Raw genomic sequence first — 27335 nt, 5'->3', positions numbered from 1 at the left:
CCAATGCTATATTTTAATAATAAGGTGTAGATGGGTATCCTGTACCCATACGTATTTCATGATTTTTCTGTAAAAAATAAAAATTTATAATAAATAATAAATTTATAATAAAAATAATAATTTATAACAAAAAATAATTAAAATAATATTTTGAAACAAACATTCTGAAGGAGAACATATCACAGGAAGTAAAGACTGCTGAAAATCTGCATCATTTCTGTAGATACAACTACCTCCAAAGTTCTCAACATGACTTAGATGGAGAAGCAAACTAAGAATTAAAATTCTATTTTTCTATTAATTTGCTCAGTGAACACATATTTCTTGAGGGGTGAATGTGTGCCAGGTAGCTAGAAATACAGTGTGAACAAAACAACCAAAGATTCCTGCCCTCATGGAATGCTCATTCTATTGGGCAAAGACAGACAATAACTAGATATATAATACGCTAAATGGTAATTAAGTCCTTAGGAGAAAAATAAGGGAGAACAGGGGATAGAGTGCTGGGAAAGTTTTCAAGTTTAGATAGAGCAGCCACTGAGAAAGTAATATTTGAATAAAAACATGAAGAAAGTTGGGATATGAGCTACACAGATACTTCTGGGGGGCACCGGGCAGGAACATTTCAAGGAAAGGGAACATGAAATACCAAGCCCCTGACACAGGAGCATGCCTGACCAATGAGGCACAAGCAGAATGATCAAGTGGGAGACAGGTAAATGAGGTCAAAGAGTTCATGGTGAATAGCTCATGTTGGGGAGCAGGGAGTGGGGGATGGGTAATAACAGATGCAGGGAGGCCAATTAATCAGCAGGCATTTGCACTAATCTATGTGGGAGTTGATAGTGGCTTCTTGGACCAGGGTTATAGCAGTACTGGATGCGAGATGTGGTAAGATTCTGGATATCTGGATATCTCTGAAGGTAAAATAAATAGGATTTGCCAATGAATCAATAAGGGTTGCAGAGAAAGACAGGAGTCAAGGAAGATTTCAATGTTTCTGGCCCAAACAACTAGAATTGAGTTGTTTATTAAGATGCGGGAAACTGCAGATCTGAGGCAGGTGGATGAGGAGCTCAGTTTTAAACATGTTACCTTTGAGATGCCTGTTAGCCATGGAAGATTGCAATCAAAAGAAGTCTGGGTTAGCGATATAAATGGAGATGGCATCAGAGTATTGATGAATTAGTTTGAAACTTGAAACATAGGTCCTCTTTTAAACATACATCTATCAATGGTGTGCTTGGTGCCCTGGGTCTGTCACTCCAGCAGTCTGTCCGTCAGAGAACATGAATTATCAAGAACTCCAGCTTTGGTCAATTAACACTTCTAAGGAAGTCTTATATTCAGAACATTTGTTTCTCAGGCAATCAGTTCTCAACTAATTACACATTTGACAAATATTTATTGAGCCCCCCATATGTGTCAGCACTGCAAGGCACTGAGAAAGCAGCAGTGAATAGAGACTTAGTGGACCCTGTCTTCAGATGAATTAGTGTAATGAAGAATACAGATAGCAAATAATAATCACATGCACAATTAATTAATTAATAGCAATTGTTACAAGTGCTATATAAGAGAAGTTGTAAGTGTAGACTATCTGTGACTATTTTTATTCCTGGCCAGCCTCCCCCTAACACAGCATGTACTCCCACTGCAGTAGTAGTCTCTTTGGGACTGATGACATCACCAAACTGAGACATGCTCCCAAGGAAATAAAAGTTGCCAAACATCTTAAAGTATTCAAAACCATCTTAATCCTTACAAATCTTAAAAATATCATGTCCACCTCATTCAACACTGAATTAGCTATACAATGAACTGTGTGATCTCTCCATCTTTCTGGGGCCAGGGGTCATGTAAAACAAAATATAATCCGCATTTGGATGAGTAATAAAATAAAAACAAAAAATATATAGAAATAAATAATAGGGGGGATAAAGGGTAGGGGATGTTTGGAGTATTCTTTTTTATTTTTATTTTTTTATTTTTTGGAGTAATGTAAATGTTCTAAAATTGATTGTGGTGAATGCACAACTATATGATGATACTGTGAGCCACTGATTATTTTCTTTGGATGGATCATATGGTGTGTGAATGTATCAATAAAATTGCATTAAAAAAGTATAATCTGCATTTGAATGAAAGACAAACCAGAAAACTACACATGAACACTACTCTACGGTAGCTGCTTACACAAAATTTCAAGATAAGAATAAAAATCAAAGTGGCTCTTTTAGTCACAGCTAACTTCAACAGTATACACACAGGAGCAGAATATTAGAGCTATTCATGGTTTTAGAGAAGATGCAGTCCAATACAACCCTCATTTGATAGAAGGGAGAACTCAAGCTCAGGGAGACTTAGTAATCTGCTCAAAGTTAAATAGCTAGTTGAAGCAAAGTCAAGACTAGACCAAAATCCCCCAATGCTTAACTGTACTGTGCCAATACAGTTCTCTTCCTGTATTTTCCTATCAGAAGAAAGGAAAACAAAAATGCACTGTAGATAATAATAGTAGTTTTTGCTTGGTAACCCTTCTTTTGGAGGATATTCTATAAACTAAAAGTACACTTCATCAAGGAATTTTAGTATACAGGTTATCGGTGCTGAGAGAGGGAAATAAGAGGCAATTATTGATTCCTAGAAAGAAGCCCCAAAAGAGCAAAGAAGGAAGAGCTTCAAGGGAAAACCCTAAATAAGGAAGGGTGGAAATGGGTATAGAAAGCTTTTTAATTACAGGGAGAGCATATTAATAAACTATCAAACAGAAGAGTAAAAACAAGACCCACTGTAGAAGGTGTCTGAATATTAGAAAAAGAAGAACTATCCAACAATTGGAAAGAAAAAAACTAAAAGTTTAGGCCTCTTTTCTAAATACTACTATGAGGACCAGGAGTGAAATATAATGTTGTTTTTTTTTTTCTGAGCATGATTTAAGTCATATGAAATGATCCATGAGTTTTACTGAACTTTTTAAAAGCAGGTGTTTCCACAAGGTTAAGCCACCTAGAAATTCTTGGTGACGAATAAAAGATTCCTTACCATGATCAACTGAATTAATTTATGAAGCTTCTCCACTATTAACAATCCCAAAGAAATGAAGACATTCAATCCTACTCAAAATGAACCTCAAGTAGTATTAAAATTTTGGAAATTAGAATAAATACATAAACCTATAAGGCATAAATCTGAGGAACTACACAAAAACTACAGAAAAATCTAACTTGAAGAAGATTTGATTATAAATGGTATTATGTATTAAACTCTTAAGGAATACAACAGAAAATGAAAGTTCTTCTTCTAACTCTTAAAAATTTTTCATTCAGAAAAGGAAAGGCTAGTGGGTTAGTTAGTCCTTCTTTACAGCTCATCTGCTCTTATGATCATAACTGGTAAACTACTTCCTTCTGAATCCTGAATGACATACCTAGAATCAGAACAACAGATGCAAATCTCTTTCCAACTATAAAATCACAGGAGAAGACTTTCCACTTTCTTTGCTCTATTTTTATTAAACCCAATCTGAGATACTAATTAGGATTGCCTCATTCTTCCATGAGTGATTGAACTCACTCCAAACTTTTCAAAAAAATACCATGATATATGTATGAGCTTCTTTGGTTCACTGCTATACACCCAGTACCTAAAACACTGCCTGACACATAGTATGCATTCAAAGAACACTGGTTGAATTGAATTTGATCTGATTTAAATTATAGGCTATAAAAGGCATATCTTAACATTAATTTGTTTGTGAAAGTGAAATACCCTGGAAAACTCCTGTAGAGAGTACAATGAGAGACCAATAACTGCATTATATCAAAGTCTTTATATTACATATTTATTAAATGACACAGAAGAAGATTTAGTCTGGAATATATATCTGAATCTGTATATAAAGAAAAGCTCTGTTACCATGAAATTAATGAAATCTTAGATATATGTATAATGCTTAACAATTCACAAAGCATTTCCATTCACACACAGACACACATGCATGGATGTATATACATATATATTCTATAATTAGACATATATTGCATAATAGTACATTTATATATATTATACATTTTATATAGCATAGATATGTATTATACGTAGTTGGCATTATTACTATATTTTATTCATGATGAAACCAAAGCTCTGAGTGTCATGCAGCCAACAAAACAGGTGACAGAGTCTGAAATTAAACTTGGGTCTTTTAACACCAAATTCAGGTGAACTTCCGACTTTATTTCAGCTGTATATTTAAAAGATAATATGTTTTTACTTGGCTTAACAGCAACTTTATGGGTAACAATCAGTGCCTTCACAACCTTCCACCTAACAGAGTAGGGATAATGAGTCAGACAAGATCTCATAAGAAAACATAGCATGTAAAGACCATGGAAACATCTCTCTTGGCTATCCTCTTTGGATGTTTGAGTTTATCATCTCTTTAAAATATTTTGCTATGAATGGAGATTTACTTCTAATTCCTTGTAAAGGTCAACATTATAAATCAACAGAGATCAATGAAACCATGCTCCAGCAGTGAAACAAGGGGTGCCCTCCATTCACATCAGTGTAATAGAAAAGAAGACATAGAATTCTTTTATTCCTTTTCCCAGCCAACATTACATTCATCAGCTATTCAAATTGCTAAGGCTAGAGAAAGGCACTCACAGACACCTTTCTTGTCCTACCATTGTTTCCCCAGGTCAGTACCATACATAATCAGCCATGCCTCACCTTGCTGTCTCCTTCCACTCCATCTCCTGCCCATCCACAGCCAGCAGCTCATCCAGTTCAGTGAAGAGCTGAGGGGGTGCTGGGCTGTCATCCTCTTCTCCCAAAATGAATCGGATGCGTTCTGCGGCAGGAGAGACTGCAGAAGTGAAAATACTGTGGTTAAACACTAGCTGGACCACCCTAAGGAAAGTGTGGCTCGGGGCTTTTCCTGTTTCCCCAAGGCTGTTGAGCTTCCCCTCCAAACTTTCAGTGGACATCTTTCTTCCTGAACCTCCCTTACCCCCAACCTAAAGTCAAAAGAAAATCAAAGCCCTTCTCTATTCCTTTAGTTGTGAACTGTATCTCAATTCTCCACCACTCCAGAAAACCAGCGCTCCAATTCTGTGCAATGCGTGACAAAGAAACTTTTTCCCTCCTACAACAGCTCTGGTCCAATCACACAACTTCTCTTCCTTCCTCACCTATGACCTATCCAAAATTATTAGACAGAACACCAGTTTGAGCCAATCACTTTTTCATACAGCAGTGGGAGGGTGCAACAAAGCACCCCAATCCTGACTTCCGTCCAGTCCTCCACCTCCCACTCACCCTCCCTCTGTCCAGTGCTGAAAGCCCATGCCCTTGCAGAATCCTCACTGCCCATAACAGGCTAACCACAAAGTTGATGAAGGAATATTTAACAAGATGGGGCCTCTTCTTTTCATAATGGCAGTACACAAAAATGTTTAGTCACACTTCCATGCACTTGAAAAACAAGCCCAAGTAAATTATTGTACACCTGAACTTAAAAAAATATTTCCAACACACTCAAGCACATAATTGAATGCCCTACTAGCTCCTTTTGACCTCTGTCTCCTGAAAATCACATAAGGAAAAATTAACGAGGATTTCCCCCAGGTCATGGGTTATTGTTCTCTTTCTTAGAGAAGAAAAAAGAAAGAAAAGCATTTCAAAACTGATGGTCACATTACAAAACTAAGCCCCACAGAGACTCTTTATAATCCCTGAACCAAACGAAGAATGGTACATACATGTGAATATGGTCTGTGTGTGTATATGAATATAATATACATTTGTAGAAGTATATGTACAACAGTCTAATAAAGCAAGAATCTCCCCATCATCTGAAAGACTACTGTAACACAGGATAGAATAAAGTTCTCTAGATCAAAATTCATTTACTACAAGTAAACACATGAAAATATTCAACCTATCTGGTGATCAAAGCTATTAAAGAAAGATACATGTTTACCTATTAAAATGACACAAATTAAAAGAGTGCAATGTCGGCATGGGTATAGGAAACATGAACTAGCATCTACCAATTTATACTGCTGGTAGCAGTCTAAATGGGAACATCTTCTGAGGAACAATTTGGAAGACTATGGGAATGTTTTTAAAATATGTATATCCTTTGAGCCAGCAATTCTACACTGAACATGCATTCACTCCAAGTAAATAATAACTGTATCTCAAAGACGTGGCTGCAGAGATGACCACTGCAGCATTATATACAATTGAGAAAAATAGAAGCTTAAATATCCAAAAAGGAGGATTGGTTAAATAAACTATGGTATCACTACACAGTAAAATACCATACATTCATAAGAAATGAAGTCAAGAGTTCGGTTTTCTGACACTTAAACCATATAATAATACATGAAAAAAAAAATTACAAAATCATATACCTAAAGCAATCCCATTTTGTAAGAAAAAATACATTCATATCCATAGAATAAAATCTGAAATTGAGGCAGCTCTCACTTTGCACACTTCCAATGTTTATGAATTTCAGCTACCATGTTTTAGTTAAATAACACCAATCCCCCCTATAATACAGTTAAAATTTCAGTTAGCATGGTACAATTACTGTAACTGCATAAAGTACAAACTTCACAACTAGCTCTTCAGTCCACTAATCATGTAAATAACAGACGAGTATCATAAGTGACCAATCACAACATCTCTTTCAAAATCTGTCAGTGATTGGTCACTGCACATGTGTTATTCAGTTCACGTACAGCAAGAAATGTAGTTGTGTTGTCTCTTTATCTCCTAATGATAAATCTAGGTGACATTTTACAAAAATGGATAATCAAAAATGGGTATTGGCCAACAAGTGCACCTTCTATGTTCTAAACAGGGTTTGTTTCTGACTCTTAAGGCAAAGCAAACAACAAAAAGATCCTCGTTCTTACTGAATTTACATGTTTGTAGGGGAAATAAACATTAACTAATTGTTTGTTAAATGAATTTAAAAATTAGTACATTAACCAAAACACAAGAAAAATATCTGCTAACTCTAAGTATTTGAAAAATATTAAAGATGATCAATTTATATTAATACAGGACAAAATGAGTGCTTTACTTCTATAATTTAAAAAAAATGGCTTTGAGATTTCTTACTATCTCTGCAAGAAAAAAATCTGAAGTTCAGGTCTTTTGTATAAAAACATTTGCAATGTATTTCCAATCAAGCAATGGGAAGTGTAGTTATTTTAGGGGACCAGGGAGGGCATGACAGTGAGGAAATGATGCGAAGAATCTGGAACCCAGATAATACTTCTGAGGGGTAGCATACTCACACCACTAAAAATTTAGTCACTTTAGTCATCACAGTAATTCTGCAACTGACAATCACAAATTTGATTCACTTACTATCAATATTCAACATCAAAAATCTCTGAGGTAGAACTAGCTTTTAGAAGGGAAAAGTCTAGGTTTTTAGAAACCAACTTTTTGTCCATTTCTAAAGATATGATGTGGATTTATCCCCACCTCTAACAGAGTTAAGAAAAAAAAATACTTCTGCTTGAAGAACAGAATCTCCTGCATAAACAGGGCATACATCTCTGCGACACTCTGATCTACAGAGCATTCTCTGTGGTCTAACACTCTCGGTTGAGGAAAACACAACTCACTATTTATTACAGAGCAAGTCAACAGTGACTTCTGCAAAATGGAATGGAAAAAGGATGTAACATTACCTCCAGGTCTTACTCTCCAGGCACCAGGTCTAAGCACCTTCATAAGTTTTCTTATTTATTAAATACATGCCTCTGAGAAACCTGTATCAAAATAATTTTCAGATAAAATTCCAAAATCATGTATTATAAACTAGCTTGCTTAAGAAACTAGTAATTTTATTTCCTCAGTTCCTCCCCTCAGCTTTCGCAGGATTAGAGGTAAAAGGGCATAGCAATGGTACCATAAATATCGATCTGTAGTAGAGGCATCCTTCGTGGCTCGCAAATACCCTTCTCAAATGTTAACCTCACTCTTAACACAAAAATATGTAGAGCAAGAGTCTCTATTATTGAGTATGTCAGGAATTCATTTTTCTAGTAACTTCTGATCAGACAGTGAAAGGGCTAAATACAAGAGGCAACATCACCTTGAGATTAAGAGTATAGACTCTGGAGCCAGACTACCTGAGTTTGAATCCCAATTCTGCTACTTATGAGCTGTGTGACTTGAGACAAATTAATTAACTTCTCTGGTCTCAACTTCTCCATCTGAAATATGGAATGATAATGATTTTTTAGCACCTACAATAAAAAGTTTGAATTAGTTAAAATTGCTGGCCCTTACTAGCAAAACCTGTCTAGCTTGAAAGAAAGAAAACTCAAAAAAAGTTCTCATGGCTATTGGCCCTGAGAGCCCCTGTGTGTTGAAAACAAAGAGGTTGAAAAGAAAGAAAAAAGGAAAAGTTCTGCATGTTTGATGTCAGTGATTTAAGTGGCTTCAATGATGAGAACAAAAAGGCAAAACTACATTTTGGGAAACAGACAATAGAGTACAAGGGGAAAAGAATGAAACCCCTTTAACCTCACAGAAAATAAACCTGTATTACATAGGAATAGATCATGATTCTAAGTAATAACTGACCTAGCTTCATCATAAAATAGAACCTAATGAAATATGAAAGAGCGAGAGAAACTGTTAAATTAATCCAATCACCTCTGTCAAAACAGGTGGTCTGTAGACCAAAGCAAAGTTAACTAAACTGCCTTGTTTTGTGTATGTGGTTTTCTTAAATACTGTGCTCTGGTTAGAATGTGTTTGGGCTTTTTGAGTGGCTGTAGAATTTCCTGATATAGGAAAACGTGGTATCTCTGACCAGTATGCACCTGCAGGATAACGTGATGGTCTGCAGGGGTTAGAGAGAGACCTAGTCCTACCAAATTCTAATTGCCTACCAGAAGGATGGCAAATATGTGGCAAGGCAGCTAGCCATCCCCACACCCCACCCTCAGCATCCAGAGCAGACAATCACACATCATCACATTCATTCCTGCTGAGCCTGAACTTGGTGTCAGAGTTCCGCTGGGCTGCCATTATCTGTCAATCAGGGATGTCATATGAGATGACAACACACAGGGGCTCTCAGGGCCAACAGCCTCTCAGCTTGCCTTTCACGTCACTCTGCCCCCAGTCTGTGTCCAACATTGTCTCCTGCAACCATCCAGAATTGTCTTGAAACTGACAGATCATACTTGCTCATTCTTGCTTATTCTCTCTGTCTAGAATACTCTTTTCTCCCTCTCTCTAACTAAATCTGACTCAACTTCCAAGGCCCAGTTGAAAATTCTATCTTTTCCCACATACTATAATAATCATTCACAGCAACTTGCACTCCTCCCTTATTGAAACCACCATAATACTTTCCGCTTGCAGTACTCATTTAGACACCAGCTTATAAAGAGCTTGCTCATTATTTCCTAAGTTTTGTGTATATGACTTCTCTCTCCAACTAGATCACCAAATTCTTGGAAGACAGGTTCTGTGTTTTATGTGCCCTCCTCAATAATCAACACAGTATCATGCCCGTAATAGTCATTCTAAATATTAAACTAATGAATTATATAGGTCTAAATAGATCCTGGATATTTCTAAGTAAATAAAAAGGAAGCTTACATTAAGAACTCTGAAACAGAAAATACATGTTTGAAAACTGGCCTTATTCTACCCTTTCTTTTAATCTCTCTTTGTATTAGCTGCGCAAAAACCAAACTACAGTAGCATTTTAGTGTTGAGTAAGTCACAAATAAAAAAATGATCACTTCAGGTAAGTTATTTCCCTCTGCCAGAAGCAATCTCTCCCTACCCTGAGGGATCACAACACAATCTGCAGTTCAGTGAAGTCATGTAATATCCACCTGCTTTGTGTTTTATTCATTGCTGTATATTGCTGTACATCTTTACTAAGTGAACCATCTGGTTCATCCCTTACCTAAACTTTGGCATCTAGCTTGCACAAAAAGAATAGATGAATGAATGAACAAGAGAATGAATGAAAGAATAAACAGTATATATTGTGCTATATAGTTCCTCTGCTATTTTGGCTGGTGGCTGGGAAAATCATAATAATGCCGTAACAAAATGGAAACTCTGATACTTAACAATAATTGGAATATAGTTCTAGACTCCCATTTTTTTCTCTACATTAGAGAAATTGTGGGTTTACAGAACAACCACGCATAAAATACAGATTTCCCATACACCACCACACCACCAACACAACAGCAAATGGTGTGGAACATCTGCTACAACTGATGATAGCACACATTTCTACATTCCCATTTGATAACTTAATGAATTAATATTGATTAGTTTTTAGTGTAAGTAATACTTTGTGGTATTTGCTGAAAGGACACCATATATTATTTAAGAAAAGATCCCTGTCTTCAAGGAATTTATGGGACTAGGAAGATGTGCCGGTTTGGATGTATTATGTCCCCCAAAATGTCATGTTCTTTGATGTAATCTTATGGGGGCAGACGTATTTAGTCTTGATTAGGTTGGAACCTTTGGATTGGGTTGTTTCCGTGGAGATGTGACCCACCCAACAGTAGGTGGTAACTCTGATTGGATTATTTTCATAGAGGTGTGGCCCCACCCATTCAGCATGGGTATTGATTAGTTCACTGGAGCTCTATAAAAGCTCAGACAGAAGGAGCTCACAGCTACCTGCAGCTGATACAGACATTTTGGAGACAGCCACTGAAAGCAAACTTTTGTTGATACTTTGGAGATACTAGCCCAGAGTTTGCTCCAGAGAAGCTAAGAGAGGACAAAACACCCCAAGAGCAACATTTTGAAGAATGCACAGGAGCTGAGAAAGGACCTGAAACACAAGCCAGGATCAGCAGACCCCAGCCATGTGCCTTCCCAGATAACAGAGATTTTCCAGATGCCATTGGCCTTTCTTTAGTGAAGGTATGCTTGTGTTGATACCTTAATTTGGACATTTTCATGGCCTTCACACTGTAAATTTGTAAGCAAATAAACTCCCTTTATAAAAGCCAATCCGGAGGCGGGGCAAGATGGCAGACTGGTGAGCTGTATGTTTTAGTTACTCCTCCAGGAAAGTAGGTAAAAAGCCAGGAACTGCGTGGACTGGACACCACAGAGCAATCTGTCTTTGGGCATACTTCATACAACACTCATGAAAACGTGGAACTGCTGAGATCAGCGAAATCTGTAAGTTTTTGCGGCCAGGGGACCCGCGCCCCTCCCTGCCAGGCTCAGTCCCGGGGGAGGAGGGGCTGTCAGCTCCAGGAAGGAGAAGGGAGAATTGCAGTGGCTGCTCTCATCGGAAACTCATTCTACTGATTCAAACTCCAACCATAGATAGACTGAGGCCAGACACCAGAGACTCTGAGAGCAGCCAGCCCAGCAGAGAGGAGACGGGCATAGAAGGAAAACAACACGAGAAGCTCCAAAGTAAAAGCAGAGGATTTTTGGAGTTCTGGTGAACACAGAAAGGGGAAGGGCGGAGATCAGGCCTTGAGGCGCATATGCAAATCCCGAAGCAAGGCTGATCTCTCTGCCCAGGGCACCTTTCCTTAATGGCCCTGGTTGCTTTGTCTATTAGCATTTCAATAACCCATTAGATCTCTGAGGAGGGTCGTTTTTTTTCTTTTTTTTTAAATCCTTTTTGCTTTTTCTAAAACAATTACTCTAAGAAGCTCAATACAGAAAGCTTCAAAGAATTGAAATTTGGGCACGTCAAGTCAAGAGCAGAACTAAGAGAGCTCTGAGACAAAAGGCAATAATCCAGTGGCTGAGAAAATTCACTAAACAACACAACTTCCCAAAAAAAGGTGGGTGTCCGCTCACAGCCACCATCCTGGTGGACAGGAAACACTCCTGCCCATCGCCAGCCCCATAGCCCAGAGCTGCCCCAGACAACCCAGTGTGACGGAAGTGCTTCAAATAACAGGCACACACCACAAAACTGGGCGTGGACATTAGCCTTCCCTGCAATCTCAGCTGAATGTCCCAGAGCTGGGAAGGGGGAGCAGTGTGAATTAACAGAGCCCCATTCAGCCATCATTTGAGCAGACTGGGAGCCTCCCAACACAGCCCAGCAGCCCAGAACTGCTCTGGGGGGACGGCACTCACCTGTGACATAGCACAGTCATCCCTCAACAGAGGACCCGGGGTGCACAGCCTGGAAGAGGGGCCCACTTGCAAGTCTCAGGAGCCATACGCCAATACCAAAGACTTGTGGGTCAGTGGCAGAGACAAACTGTGGCAGGACTGAACTGAAGGATTAGACTATTGCAGTAGCTTTAAAACTCTAGGATCATCAGGGAGATTTGATTGTTAGGGCCACCCCCCCTCCCCGACTGCCCAGAAACACGCCCCACATACAGGGCAGGCAACACCAACTACACACGCAAGCTTGGGACACCAATTGGGCCCCACAAGACTCACTCCCCCACTCACCAAAAAGGCTAAGCAGGGGAGATCTGGCTTGTGGAGAACAGGTGGCTCGTGGACGCCACCTGCTGGTTAGTTAGAGAAAGTGTACTCCACGAAGCTGTAGATCTGATAAATTAGAGATAAGGACTTCAACTGGTCTACAAACCCTAAAAGAACCCTATCAAGGACAGCAAATGCCACGAGGCCAAAAACAACAGAAAATTATAAAGCATATGAAAAAACCAGACGATATGGATAACCCAAGCCCAAGCACCCAAATCAAAAGACCAGAAGAGACACACCTAGAGCAGCTACTCAAAGAACTAAAGATGAACAATGAGACCCTAGTACGGGATATGAAGGAAATCAAGAAGACCCTAGAAGAGCATAAAGAAGACATTGCAAGACTAAATAAAAAAATGGATGATCTTATGGAAATTAAAGAAACTGTTGACCAAATTAAAAAGATTCTGGACACTCATAGTACAAGACTAGAGGAAGTTGAACAACGAATCAGTGACCTGGAAGATGACAGAATGGAAAATGAAAGCATAAAAGAAAGAATGGGGAAAAAAATTGAAAAACTCGAAATGGACCTCAGGGATATGATAGATAATATGAAACGTCCGAATATAAGACTCATTGGTGTCCCAGAAGGGGAAGAAAAGGGTAAAGGTCTAGGAAGAGTATTCAAAGAAATTGTTGGGGAAAACTTCCCAAATCTTCTAAACAACATAAATACACAAATCATAAATGCTCAGCGAACTCCAAATAGAATAAATCCAAAAAAACCCACTCCGAGACATATACTGATCACACTGTCAAACATAGAAGAGAAGGAGCAAGTTCTGAAAGCAGCAAGAGAAAAGCAATTCACCACATACAAAGGAAACAGCATAAGACTAAGTAGTGACTACTCAGCAGCCACCATGGAGGCGAGAAGGCAATGGCACGATATATTTAAAATTCTGAGAGAGAGGAATTTCCAGCCAAGAATACTTTATCCAGCAAAGCTCTCCTTCAAATTTGAGGGAGAGCTTAAATTTTTCACAGACAAAGAAATGCTGAGAGAATTTGCTAACAAGAGACCTGCCCTACTGGAGATACTAAAGGGAGCCCTACAGACAGAGAAACAAAGACAGGACAGAGAGACTTGGAGAAAGGTTCAGTACTAAAGAGATTCGGTATGGGTACAATAAAGGATATTAATAGAGAGAGGGAAAAATATGGCAAACATAATCCAAAGGATAAGATGGCCGATTCAAGAAATGCCTTCACGGTTTTAACGTTGAATGTAAATGGATTAAACTCCCCAATTAAAAGATATAGATTCGCAGAATGGATCAAAAAAAATGAACCATCAATATGTTGCATACAAGAGACTCATCTTAGACACAGGGACACAAAGAAATTGAAAGTGAAAGGATGGAAAAAAATATTTCATGCAAGCTACAGCCAAAAGAAAGCAGGTGTAGCAATATTAATCTCAGATAAAATAGACTTCAAATGCAGGGATGTTTTGAGAGACAAAGAAGGCCACTACATACTAATAAAAGGGGCAATTCAGCAAGAAGAAATAACAATCGTAAATGTCTATGCACCCAATCAAGGTGCCACAAAATACATGAGAGAAACATTGGCAAAACTAAAGGAAGCAATTGATGTTTCCACAATAATTGTGGGAGACTTCAACACATCACTCTCTCCTATAGATAGATCAACCAGACAGAAGACCAATAAGGAAATTGAAAACCTAAACAATCTGATAAATGAATTAGATTTAACAGACATCTACAGGACATTACATCCCAAATCACCAGGATACACATACTTTTCTAGTGCTCACGGAACTTTCTCCAGAATAGATCATATGCTGGGACATAAAACAAGCCTCAATAAATTTAAAAAGATTGAAATTATTCAAAGCACATTCTCTGACCACAATGGAATACATTTAGAAGTCAATAACCATCAGAGACATAGAAAATTCACAAATACCTGGAGGTTAAACAACACACTCCTAAACAATCAGTGGGTTAAAGAAGAAATAGCAAGAGAAATTGCTAAATATATAGAGACGAATGAAAATGAGAACACAACATACCAAAACCTATGGGATGCAGCAAAGCAGTGCTAAGGGGGAAATTTATAGCACTAAACGCATATATTAAAAAGGAAGAAAGAGCCAAAATCAAAGAACTAATGGATCAACTGAAGAAGCTAGAAAATGAACAGCAAACCAATCCTAAACCAAGTAGAAGAAAAGAAATAACAAGGATTAAAGCAGAAATAAATGACATAGAGAACAAAAAAACAATAGAAAGGATAAATATCACCAAAAGTTGGTTCTTTGAAAAGATCAACAAGATTGACAAGCCCCTAGCTAGACTGACAAAATCAAAAAGAGAGAAGACCCATATAAACAAAATAATGAATGAAAAAGGTGACATAACTGCAGATCCTGAAGAAATTAAAAAAATTATAAGAGGATATTATGAACAACTGTATGGCAACAAACTGGATAATGTAGAAGAAATGGACAATTTCCTGGAAACATATGAACAACCTAGACTGACCAGAGAAGAAATAGAAGACCTCAACCAACCCATCACAAGCAAAGAGATCCAATCAGTCATCAAAAATCTTCCCACAAATAAATGCCCAGGGCCAGATGGCTTCACAGGGGAATTCTACCAAACTTTCCAGAAAGAACTGACACCAATCTTACTCAAACTCTTTCAAAACATTGAAAAAAATGGAACACTACCTAACTCATTTTATGAAGCTAACATCAATCTAATACCAAAACCAGGCAAAGATGCTACAAAAAAGGAAAACTACCGGCCAATCTCCCTAATGAATATAGATGCAAAAATCCTCAACAAAATACTTGCAAATCGAATCCAAAGACACATTAAAAAAATCATACACCATGACCAAGTGGGGTTCATTCCAGGCATGCAAGGATGGTTCAACATCAGAAAAACAATCAATGTATTACAACACATTAAAAACTCGAAAGGGAAAAATCAATTGATCATCTCAATAGATGCTGAAAAAGCATTTGACAAAATCCAACATCCCTTTTTGATAAAAACACTTCAAAAGGTAGGAATTGAAGGAAACTTCCTCAACATGATAAAGAGCATATATGAAAAACCCACAGCCAGCATAGTACTCAATGGTGAGAGACTGAAAGCCTTCCCTCTAAGATCAGGAACAAGACAAGGATGCCCGCTGTCACCACTGTTATTCAACATTGTGCTGGAAGTGCTAGCCAGGGCAATCCGGCAAGACAAAGAAATAAAAGGCATCCAAATTGGAAAAGAAGAAGTAAAACTGTCATTGTTCGCAGATGATATGATCTTATATCTAGAAAACCCTGAGAAATCAACGATACACCTACTAGAGCTAATAAACAAATTTAGCAAAGTAGCGGGATACAAGATTAATGCACATAAGTCAGTAATGTTTCTATATGCTAGAAATGAACAAACTGAAGAGACACTCAAGAAAAAGATACCATTTTCAATAGCAACTAAAAAAATCAAGTACCTAGGAATCAACTTAACCAAAGATGTAAAAGACCTATACAAAGAAAACTACATAACTCTACTAAAAGAAATAGAAGGGGACCTTAAAAGATGGAAAAATATTCCATGTTCATGGATAGGAAGGCTAAATGTCATTAAGATGTCAATTCTACCCAAACTCATCTACAGATTCAATGCAATCCCAATCAAAATTCCAACAACCTACTTTGCAGACTTGGAAAAGCTAGTTATCAAATTTATTTGGAAAGGGAAGATGCCTCGAATTGCTAAAGACACTCTAAAAAAGAAAAACGAGGTGGGAGGACTTACACTCCCTGACTTTGAAGCTTATTATAAAGCCACAGTTGCCAAGACAGCATGGTACTGGCACAAAGATAGACATATAGATCAATGGAATCGAATTGAGAATTCAGAGATAGACCCTCAGATCTATGGCCGACTGATCTTTGATAAGGCCCCCAAAGTCACCGAACTGAGCCATAATGGTCTTTTCAACAAATGGGGCTGGGAGAGTTGGATATCCATATCCAAAAGAATGAAAGAGGGACCCCTACCTCACCCCCTACACAAAAATTAACTCAAAATGGACCAAAGATCTTAATATAAAAGAAAGTACCATAAAACTCCTAGAAGATAATGTAGGAAAACATCTTCAAGACCTTGTATTAGGAGGCCACTTCCTAGACTTTACACCCAAAGCACAAGCAACAAAAGAGAAAATAGATAAATGGGAACTCCTCAAGCTTAGAAGTTTCTGCACCTCAAAGGAATTTCTCAAAAAGGTAAAGAGGCAGCCAACTCAATGGGAAAAAATTTTTGGAAACCATGTATCTGACAAAAGACTGATATCGTGCATATACAAAGAAATCCTACAACTCAATGACAATAGTACAGACAGCCCAATTATAAAATGGGCAAAAGATATGAAAAGACAGTTCTCTGAAGAGGAAATACAAATGACCAAGAAACACATGAAAAAATGTTCAGCTTCACTAGCTATTAGAGAGATGCAAATTAAGACCACAATGAGATACCATCTAACACCGGTTAGAATGGCTGCCATTAAACAAACAGGAAACTACAAATGCTGGAGGGGATGTGGAGAAATTGGAACTCTTATTCATTGTTGGTGGGACTGTATAATGGTTCAGCCACTCTGGAAGTCAGTCTGGCAGTTCCTTAGAAAACTAGATATAGAGCTACCATTCGATCCAGCGATTGCACTCCTCGGTATATACCCGGAAGATCGGAAAGCAGTGACACGAACAGATATCTGCACGCCAATGTTCATAGCAGCATTATTCACAATTGCCAAGAGATGGAAACAACCCAAATGTCCTTCAACAGATGAGTGGATAAATAAAATGTGGTATATACACACGATGGAATACTACGCGGCAGTAAGAAGGAACGATCTGGTGAAACATATGACAACATGGATGAACCTTGAAGACATAATGCTGAGCGAAATAAGCCAGGCACAAAAAGAGAAATATTATATGCTACCACTAATGTGAACTTTGAAAAATGTAAAACAAATGGTTTATAATGTAGAATGTAGGGGAACTAGCAGTAGAGAGCAATTAAGGAAGGGGGAACAATAATCCAGGAAGAACAGATAAGCTATTTAACGTTCTGGGGATGCCCAGAAATGACTATGGTCTGTTAATTTCTGATGGTTGTAGTAGGAACAAGTTCACTGAAATGTTGCTATATTATGTAACTTTCTTGGGGTAAAGTAGGAACATGTTGGAAGTTAAGCAGTTATCTTAGGTTAGTTGTCTTTTTCTTACTCCCTTGATATGGTCTCTTTGAAATGCTCTTTTATTGTATGTTTGTTTTCTTTTTAACTTTTTTTTTCATACAGGTGATTTGAAAAAAGAAGGGAAAGTTAAAAAAAAAAAAAAAAAAAAAAAAAAAGAAAAAAGACAAACAAGGGAAAAAAAAAAAAAAAAAAAAAGATGTAGTGCCCCCTTGAGGAGCCTGTGGAGAATGCAGGGGTATTCGCCTACCCCACCTCCATGGTTGCTAACATGACCACAGACATAGGGGACTGATGGTTTGATGGGTTGAGCCCTCTACCATAAGTTTTACCCTTGGGAAGACGGTTGCTGCAAAGGAGAGGCTAGGCCTCCCTGTATTTGTGCCTAAGAGTCTCCTCCTGAATGCCTCTTTGTTGCTCAGATGTGGCCCTCTCTCTCTGGCTAAGCCAACTTGAAAGGTGAAATCACTGCCCTCCCCCCTACGTGGGATCAGACACCCAGGGAAGTGAATCTCCCTGGCAACGTGGAATATGACTCCCAGGGAGGAATGTAGACCTGGCACCGTGGGACGGAGAACATCTTCTTGACCAAAAGGGGGATGTGAAAGGAAATGAAATAAGCTTCAGTGGCAGAGAGATTCCAAAAGGAGCCGAGAGGTCACTCTGGTGGGCACTCTTATACACACTTTAGACAACCCTTTTTAGGTTCTAAAGAATTGGGGTAGCTGGTGGTGGATACCTGAAACTATCAAACTACAACCCAGAACCCATGAATCTCGAAGACAGTTGTATAAAAATGTAGCTTATGAGGGGTGACAATGGGATTGGGAAAGCCATAAGGACCAAACACCACTTTGTCTAGTTTATGGATGGATGTGTAGAAAAGTAGGGGAAGGAAACAAACAGACAAAGGTACCCAGTGTTCTTTTTTACTTCAATTGCTCTTTTTCACTCTAATTATTATTCTTGTTATTTTTGTGTGTGTGCTAATGAAGGTGTCAGGGATTGATTTAGGTGATGAATGTACAACTATGTAATGATACTGTAAACAATCGAAAGTACAATTTGTTTTGTATGACTGCGTGGTATGTGAATATATCTCAATAAAATGACGATTAAAAAAAAAAAAAAAAAAAAAAAGCCAATCCATTTCTGGAATTTTGCAAAATGGCAGCATTAGCAAACTGGAACAGAAGATACATAAAAATAGTTTAAAAAATGCTATTAATAAAAATGTAATATTCAATAGCTAACATTTTTTAATAACTACAGTTTATCAAACATTGTTTTAAATACTTCCCATTTAATAAACAATTTATTTTACACAAGCCTATGAAACAGCTATTAAGCTACTATTATTATTTTCTTATATTAAAGATTGGGAAACTGAGGGTAAGAGGATAACAGTATTCCTCAATATCACACAACGAGCAAGTGATATGATCTCAAACCCACCTGTGTTATTTCTAAGCCCATTTCTTAGCCACTACATTTTACTGGACGATCTCCTTTAAAAAAATTTTAAACCCACAGGGTCAGATGCCATATGAAGGGTGCAAACAGAAAATGTACTGGATTTCAGAAGAGGCAGAAATCACAATAGCATATGAAATAGTCCTAAAGTAAATTAAGTGAACATTTGGTTCATTATCCACCAAAAGGCAATGTGTGAATGTGCCCTTTTATTTTGGGTCTAGAAGGTTTCCAACTGTGGACACCCTGCAGGCTACCAAAAAAAATAAAAAAATGTAAATAATGGTCACAATGAACAATTCATACAGAGCATGACAAATCTACGTGCAAATTCCCTTGCTGTGAATTTTGTGTTTATTCCTTAACAAAGTCCATCATTTTGGTAAAGTCTTAGCTCTCAAATCAAAGTGTTAAGAGAAAAAACTATTTCTTTAAGTTATTAATGTGCTATCCTCAACTGATTTATATAGTTATCATTTTAAGTTTTCATTTCTGTCCATTCTGAGGCAAAAGTTTGTGGGTAAATACCAAGCTTGTTAAAGCTTGCACAATTTATCTCATTTTTTGGACCACTGTAGTACTTTAAAAAAAAACTTAAATATGTATATATAGATAGATAGATACACACACACACATAAGACCTTCAGACTTCATTTTCACATTAATAAATATAAAAAATTAAAAATAATTAAATGAATAAAGTTCAAGTTGCATAAACATGCACACACACACATCTCATACATACACACATGCACATTCATTGTAGTGGCTACCTGTCACTCTTGCCCACTTGGTACCCCTAATCTCCTTCCCTGAGAACAGTGCTCCATTTTTCTTTGAAGAACCATTTTTATACTTATGACTCAATTAGGCTGAACCTATCCCCTGTCTGGATAATGAAAATATCATACCTCCTAGTCAAATCAATTGATATTTAAATGGACACTTTACCTAATCCAGGCCAATCAAAATCAATAAGTGTCAGCCTTTTGCTGAAACTACTAAGAAACAAATCTTCCCTTTTTGCTGAGGTTGCTAAAATGGTAATAAAAGCTTTTAAGTGCAGATGGTCATCCTGCAACCCTAAGGGAAAACCCTGTCTGAGAATAAAGAAAACATAGAGGAACTCAGAACCAAGGTTTCTGGTACCATCATTTAAGCACCTGGATCCAGCCATGCCTGAAGCTATTAACCCTTGACTTTCCAATCATATGTGTCAAGAAATCCCCTTTTTTACTTTAAAGCCATAAGAGTTGATTTTTTTTTGTCACTTTCTACCAAAAGAATCCTGATATACACTTCTATGATTCCTTTTTAATGGGTTAAAGTACAGTAAATTCCCATATATTGGATGCATCATCAAATTAATTGTGCATGAAGAAACCTTTTTATAGAATCCAAAGTTTCGAGCAATCTGTAAAAGTCACCAAGGCTTTCTCCATGCCTTAACCTACCTTTGCATCAACAAATCAAAAAAGTGACTATGCATTTACATGCTGGCAGGCTCCAAACAGCAAATTAGACAGTTATTTTTTCTGTTTCAAATCAACTAAGAAATTGAAACAGCCAAATAGCATCCATTAAGATGGATAATTTTAAAAATACTTAGGTATCCATGTATTAATAAGCTTCCACTAAAGAAAAGCTGTCAATTACCAAAATTATTCTTAATAAGCCATGACATTATTATTCAGCTTTAGAAAGTCAACAGCACTAAGAGCCTAAAAGGGTTTTAGAATACTACCAAACTCTCTTACATAGGAGCAGAGTACGTTCAATTTGAGCTAGCAAGAGCTGATAAAAACTGCGGGTAACTGGGACATTTGGGGGAGATATCTGTATCTTAGCCTTCTGTCTGCAAAATGTAGAAAAATAATTTGCCTATGGTTTACATTACAAAAATATTGTTAAGACTCAGGTTATATCTATAAGATATTCAGAATTCAAAATGTGGTAGCCCTTACATTCTCCAACTTACTCCATATTAACATTTAATAATCTCTGCCAACACAATGGGTTGAAAACTGAAAACATGGCTCTCTTGCCAACAGTGTTTAATATGTCTTTTCTTAATGCTGCAAAGCCATTCACAAAGAAGCAGTTCCAGTGATTGCCTAGCAGTCAAATAAAATTGATCAATGAAATTCCAGAATGTATTGTATTGAAAACTGTTGGCACAAAATCTTTTTGGTCTTCTGATTCTTTCAAGTATTTTAATTCAATTTTAATATTATTTCAATATTTCATCAGAGAGAGAGGTAAATTTCACATCAATCATTTTGGTTTTTAGCACCCTCAACGTAACCTAAACTAATTAATGGTGAAACTAAACTCTTGGGTTTCTTTTTGTACTTGACTTTCCATGGTATTCTTTGCCCTACATCACATAATCTGAGTGTGCACAGTATTCATGGGCCTGCAGATACAAATGGAATCACAGAAACAGTAATAACCCAAGGTTCAGTGATTTTTGCCACCAGTTGATATCACAAGACTGCATCCTCCAGATAAATCCATCTCTCAAGTACTTCCTGGGTCACTAGGGGGAGAGGCGGTTTCACAAATACTTTTCCTTTTGGCTCCAACCACCCCCCCCACCCCCCCACCCCCGCCCTTGTTGATGTCCTCTGTCTGCAAACCTCCCTGGAGGGAGCACCACATTATAGACACTGTCACCAAGGCTCAGCACGGCAATCCCAATGTCCTGCCAAAGAAATCAATTCCCAAAGTTTCCAAGCAGGCAATACTTGAGGTGCCAAACCAACATAGTAGTGAAAAAAACAGGAGACTAAGAATTCTGGATGAGACAAAAGGATAGATAACATGGATTTGGGGGCTCTGTACAGAGTTCAAGATGTTGGTTTGCCCCTGCTTTAGTCCTAAATTGAGACTTTTGACACTTACCACATGCCAGGGAATTTCCAGAAGAAATGAAAATTAGACTCAAGTAAGGAAAAGGAATTCCGACAAACATGCCCATTCACCCACATTTGATCAACAGAGTGTATCTGCCTCGTTAAAATTACAAAATACCTAAAACCTTAAGGTCTGGATAAGCATTTCCTCCCAGTTGTTTTGAACTTCCTTCTAGTTATTTGTTTATGTCAAATTACTTAGCCTCAAAGACTGAGCTATGCCCATATTCTTCCTTTAGTGAGTCAATACTTTCATTTTTGTTTGTTTATTCCAGTTATAATAGGGATTAGTGCACTTGCAACCAAAGGCTTACTGTTTTATGTGTATATATTTAAAAAAAAACAAAAAAGGATTATGTACCAAATGTCAGCAATTATTAACCCTAAACAGTAGAATTATTGATAGTTTTTGTGTTCCTTGTTTTTCTTGTGTAACTTCTAAATTTTCTAAAATTAAGCTTAATCTTATAAGGAAAACAAACCAATTAAGGTATTTTTCATTGCTAAATTGAGAACAGTCGTGTCGAATTAGTGCCAGAGCCTTCCCTACAATACTTGAAGCTGCAGAATCTCAATTGTTTTTCTCAACACAAACATAATCCTATAGCACTTGCTTTTGCTGCTGCTTAGGGACCAGAAAAGCCTGCTATGAACCACCTAACAGGACTGGCCATGGTTCTGAAAGCTAGTAGACGGAGCAATCACACATACCTAAAAATAATCCCCGAGGCATAGAACAAGAGGAGTAGGAACTTGATGCAAGCAGGATGGGGAAGTAGGATGTTTTCTGTAAACAGAAACTTACCTACTAATTAATATGGTCAACCAGCAACCTTTTCCTAAAAGACCCAAAAGTTCCTAGTGGGTATATGGTCATAGACACCATTTCCATTTTCTTTTCATTTCTCACTCCCTATTTCACTTCTCTTTACTGTGTCAGAGCTGTCCATGATAAGGTTTATATGATGAATCACTGTGCTTAAAAGTGAACACATCAGCATTTTCTCCAGGTTCAACTCAGACCAATTATCAGCACAATTTATACCCTGAGGTTTCTAAAGTCAGACTCAATTCTCATCAATGTTAGGAAATCTTCAAGACTCCCAAAATAAACTCTACAGACTCACTAAAGTGCCACTATTTTCTAAACAATGTACATCTCCAATATTAGTGTCACAACCACCATGCCAATGCTGCCATTAGACACCTCCACAGACCAAAGAAGAAATTATACTTCTCTATGCAGACTCTTTAGAAATGCACAGGAACATAAAGGCATCAAGGATAGCAGCATAAACTTTAACGAATCTTTAGGACTTCTGACTTCATCTCACATTGCCAAAAAATTCCACCCATCTTTTCTGCATAGCAATATGTATTTAAAAATATGGTTAAAATATAACCACTTTAAGAAAAAGTATGGGGAAAGGGGGAATCAGGGAAACATCATGTGGGCACTGGTTCTTTCTTAAAAAAAGGTCACATTTTCCACAGATGTGTCACTGCTCTAAAGACAATGACAAAATTCTGAATGTAATATGGAAATGCAAAATTTTATCTTATCAACAAAAGATAAAAAGACAAATTTAAAACAACAAGCTTTTTACTCTTCTGCCTGATCTAGATCTGCTCTGAACTGAAGGTCCAAAATAAATGGCAGTGATCTCCAACTTCTCTGAGACTTAATTACATTGTCAGCAAAGAAAAATACATATAATGGGTCCTTCAACACTCACTACATTGACAGTAGACTTTCTATGTTCTTAGACAGCATAATGCTTCATTTGCCTTGTTTTCCCTACCCAAGACACTCTAAATTAGGAATGTCAACAAACAGCATATGTCCATTGGCCTGCAAAGACCTCACAACCAGGCAGTGATAGAAAAGAACACTTGTAAAACCTGAGTCAACTACTTGAGAAATGGCATGTGAATTACAGGAGTCTAAATCAATATAAACAAGTTTTGATGTTGCTTCACCAAGTACCTTTTCCAAATTATCAATAGGGATTTGCTATATCCATTTTTCAGTAAACAATAAAATGAGGTCAGCTAAGTTTTTCGAAATGGCTTTTAGGAAAGAGTAGCATAATTTATTGTAGAAGTAAACTTCCTCCTAAATTATACACATAGCTAAGCCACCCAAAGCTGATAAAAACCATAGATCAAAGCAGGTATGTGCGCTGGCTAGGGACTCTAACTTCCTATTGAAGTGTGCTATGAATAATCCTTGTAGTCCACAGAGAAATACCAACAAAAGTAAAGAATTTGCCCTTTTCAACACAATGTTTCATTTAACCCTTTATATAAGAGGGTTATGTGTATTACTTGGAGGCATCTGAGACAACCTCAGTTCATTGGGGGGAGGTAAATGTGTGCCACCTTAAAAGATCATTAACAGCTTCCTGTACAGAAATGGACCACCAAATGGAGAAAGAGAGAATATTTAATCACTTCTAAGATTTGTGGTGATATGTAAAGTATGGCTATTCCTTAACTGGGTACAGAACTTCCAATAATTAGATAACTATCATAAAATGTAGAATTTCTTTGCCCTCCTTGTCCCCTCAGACAACCCCTTCTTAGACCCATCAAGTACCAGTTTTAGCAAGTTGTCTATTAATGACATGTTTCAAGACACATATAAGCTCAAATATGCCTTTCTTTGAACTATGTTCATAAAATGCTTTAGTCTCCTTATAGAGCAGAGATTAGGCATAACCCAAGGTAAAAATTTGATTCATAACAGGCACAAAACGAAAGTCACTTTTCTTCACTCATGAATGTTGTATTGAAACTCCTTCTGTCTATACAAACAACTAATGAGCTTGTAGTATTTGTTAAGTTTCTAAACTATACTTATTCTACATTTAAATTTATATTTTCTCTGTGTGGTTTTTTAGAAGTAAAATATCCATAATGGTAAGTATAATGTTGGGGAAAAATTAACCAGGAAAACTGTATTCTACTCTTGGATCTGTAACTAATTGTGTGACTTTGAAAGTACCATAATTTGTATAGGCATCAGTTTCCTCACCTGTAACATGAGGAGACTGAACTCAATGTTCTCAAATAAAGCTAGAGTTTAAACTGAAAATTCTTCTGCTATTTCCCTTATGTGGAAGGAGCAGGAGAGAACCACTAGCAAAGTAGGGTATCTGGGATTCAGTTCACAGAGTTATAGAGAATGAGACAGGGGGCTCCTGTGAGGCAATGGAGGATGCTCTGCATCTGAGGAACAAGGTAAGCCAGAATCCACGAGAAAAAAAAAAAACAAGACACAAATGCCAGAGTAGAAAATATAAGCAGTAAATCTTAAGGGACCAGAAGGAGGAAACAAGATCAAGACAAGCTAATATTGAGAAACCTAGGTAAACTGAGAAAACCTAGGTAAATTGAGATAAGAGCTACCTGAAGCTGATGTGTAGGCAAGTTAGGAGGACCTAAAGATCAAAGCAAATATTAAATACAAAGACCCAAGTGGTCTATTACCATGAAAATGAACTAAAGAAGAAGCATTATTTTGGGGGGAAGGGTAAAAGTGGGGAGGGAGGGAGTTGTCAACACAGTTTAAGGAGGACTCACTTAAGAAACTAACCTCCATTAAAATCTTCAGGACAGAGTTTCTCCACATATTCTCCTCTCTAGTGCTAGCACAGGCCACCTATTTCTTGAGACAACATAATCTCTAGGGCAACAAGAATGAAGGATGAAGTAATGGAATAAGAATTACAAGACCTGGTCCTGTTTTCAACTCCAATTCAGAGTGAGCAACTCCTCTCTGATCCCTCTGAATCAGCTTCCCCATCAGTTTGGCATACAATAACAGCAGGAATCATGAAGAGATTACTGAAGGCACATTCATATATAGTGGAATTGAATATTGCTTTTCTGCCTTACAAAAATCTACTTTAAGGACTTCTGGTTTACCAAGACAGCAGTATAAGATGTCCCAGGGTGCTGTACCCCCATAGAATCACTGAAAAATTAGCAAAAACTGTAAGAACCATCTTCCTCAAAACTCCTGAAAACAGTTACAAGGTTGCAGTAACCAGGTGAGTGCAAAATCAAGCAAACACAGCTTTAAAAACAATAGGGGAAGCTCAAGGTACCCTTGCCAGCCCGTCCTCCAATCTCTCCCCAGAGTGGTATGGAGTCACTTGCACTCATGGGTTCCTGGCCCTGTTCCAAAGGGAGAAAAGTAACACCTATGTGTATACTGAGGTGCCAGTATGTCAGTGTCAATCTATCCTGTGGCATCTAGAAAAGCTGAACCAGAAAATTTATCTCTGCCTCACCCTCCCAGGTCTTACCCTGCAACAGAAGCAGCTTGCAGACAGCTAAAGTAGTGTAAGAAATAATTAAGTCCAAGCACACTGGGACAAAAGAATACAAGCTTTAGGACATATAATAGAGTGTGCACAAGGGGCAGAAAGTCTACCAAACAGGAAGTAGGGAGAATATTCAGATATCTGTGAACAGGGGAATTACTAAGCCACAAACAAACACAAACCCAGAACAAGACACAAGCCCAGAAAGACACTTCACTTTTGTCTGAGGTTGACCTTCTTTTTTGAGGGCTAAACTCTGAAGGAGAGAATCAGTGACCACAGAGCCAACATCCAAAGACTGTGAAAAGTGTTTTTTGCATTCGTTTGCCTGTTTTTGTTAGCTCATGGTACTCAAGAAAATCTCTGCTCTGTCATATCACTAGCTGCACACAAACTTAAGGAACCAACAGATCAAAGACTAAATCCCACCATTAACACATTAAAATATTAATATGTACAGTGTGCAACAAAAGATAAAAAGACAAATAAAGAAATAGGAAATGATGGCTCATCCAAAAAAGAATACGAAAATTCAGACACCATCAGTGAAGAAGACCAGGCTTTGACTATAACCAGCAAAGACTTTATAAAATGATCTTCAATATGCTCAAAAAGATCAAAGAAAACTCAGAAAAGAACAAAGGATATCAAGAAAACAATGAATGGAAGATGGCGGCATAGAGAGGAGTGGAAGCTAAGTAGTTCCCCTGGAACAACTACAAAAAAACAGAAACAACTAGTAAATAATCCAGAATAACTGCAGGGGGACAAACGAGACCATCCACTCATCACACACCAACCTGAATTGGGAGGAATGCCTGAGATCACAGCATAAAATCTGTAAGTAAAACCTGAG

At 37.6% G+C, this 27335-nt stretch overlaps 1 protein-coding gene across 5 annotated transcripts in view; it reads right to left on the bottom strand.

The window, feature by feature from the left end:
* Positions 1-27335, bottom strand: part of SLC4A4 (solute carrier family 4 member 4) — a 442709-nt gene that overhangs the window by 261092 nt on the left and 154282 nt on the right. For 4 of the 5 annotated variants that reach the window (XM_037829942.1, XM_037829943.1, XM_037829941.1 and 1 more), the window contains exon 4: positions 4735-4870. In XM_037829942.1, the coding sequence (XP_037685870.1) occupies positions 4735-4870 (136 nt within the window). Of the gene's footprint in view, positions 1-4734; positions 5103-27335 lie in introns of those variants that run through there. The other variant, XM_037829944.1, reaches the window with a different exon arrangement.

The sequence above is a fragment of the Choloepus didactylus genome, chromosome 3, assembly GCF_015220235.1.
Source record: "Choloepus didactylus isolate mChoDid1 chromosome 3, mChoDid1.pri, whole genome shotgun sequence".
Classification (NCBI taxonomy): Eukaryota; Metazoa; Chordata; class Mammalia; order Pilosa; family Megalonychidae; genus Choloepus; species Choloepus didactylus.
The sequence above is the reverse complement of the archived record's forward strand: the minus strand, read 5'-3'. Positions and strand labels throughout refer to the sequence as shown.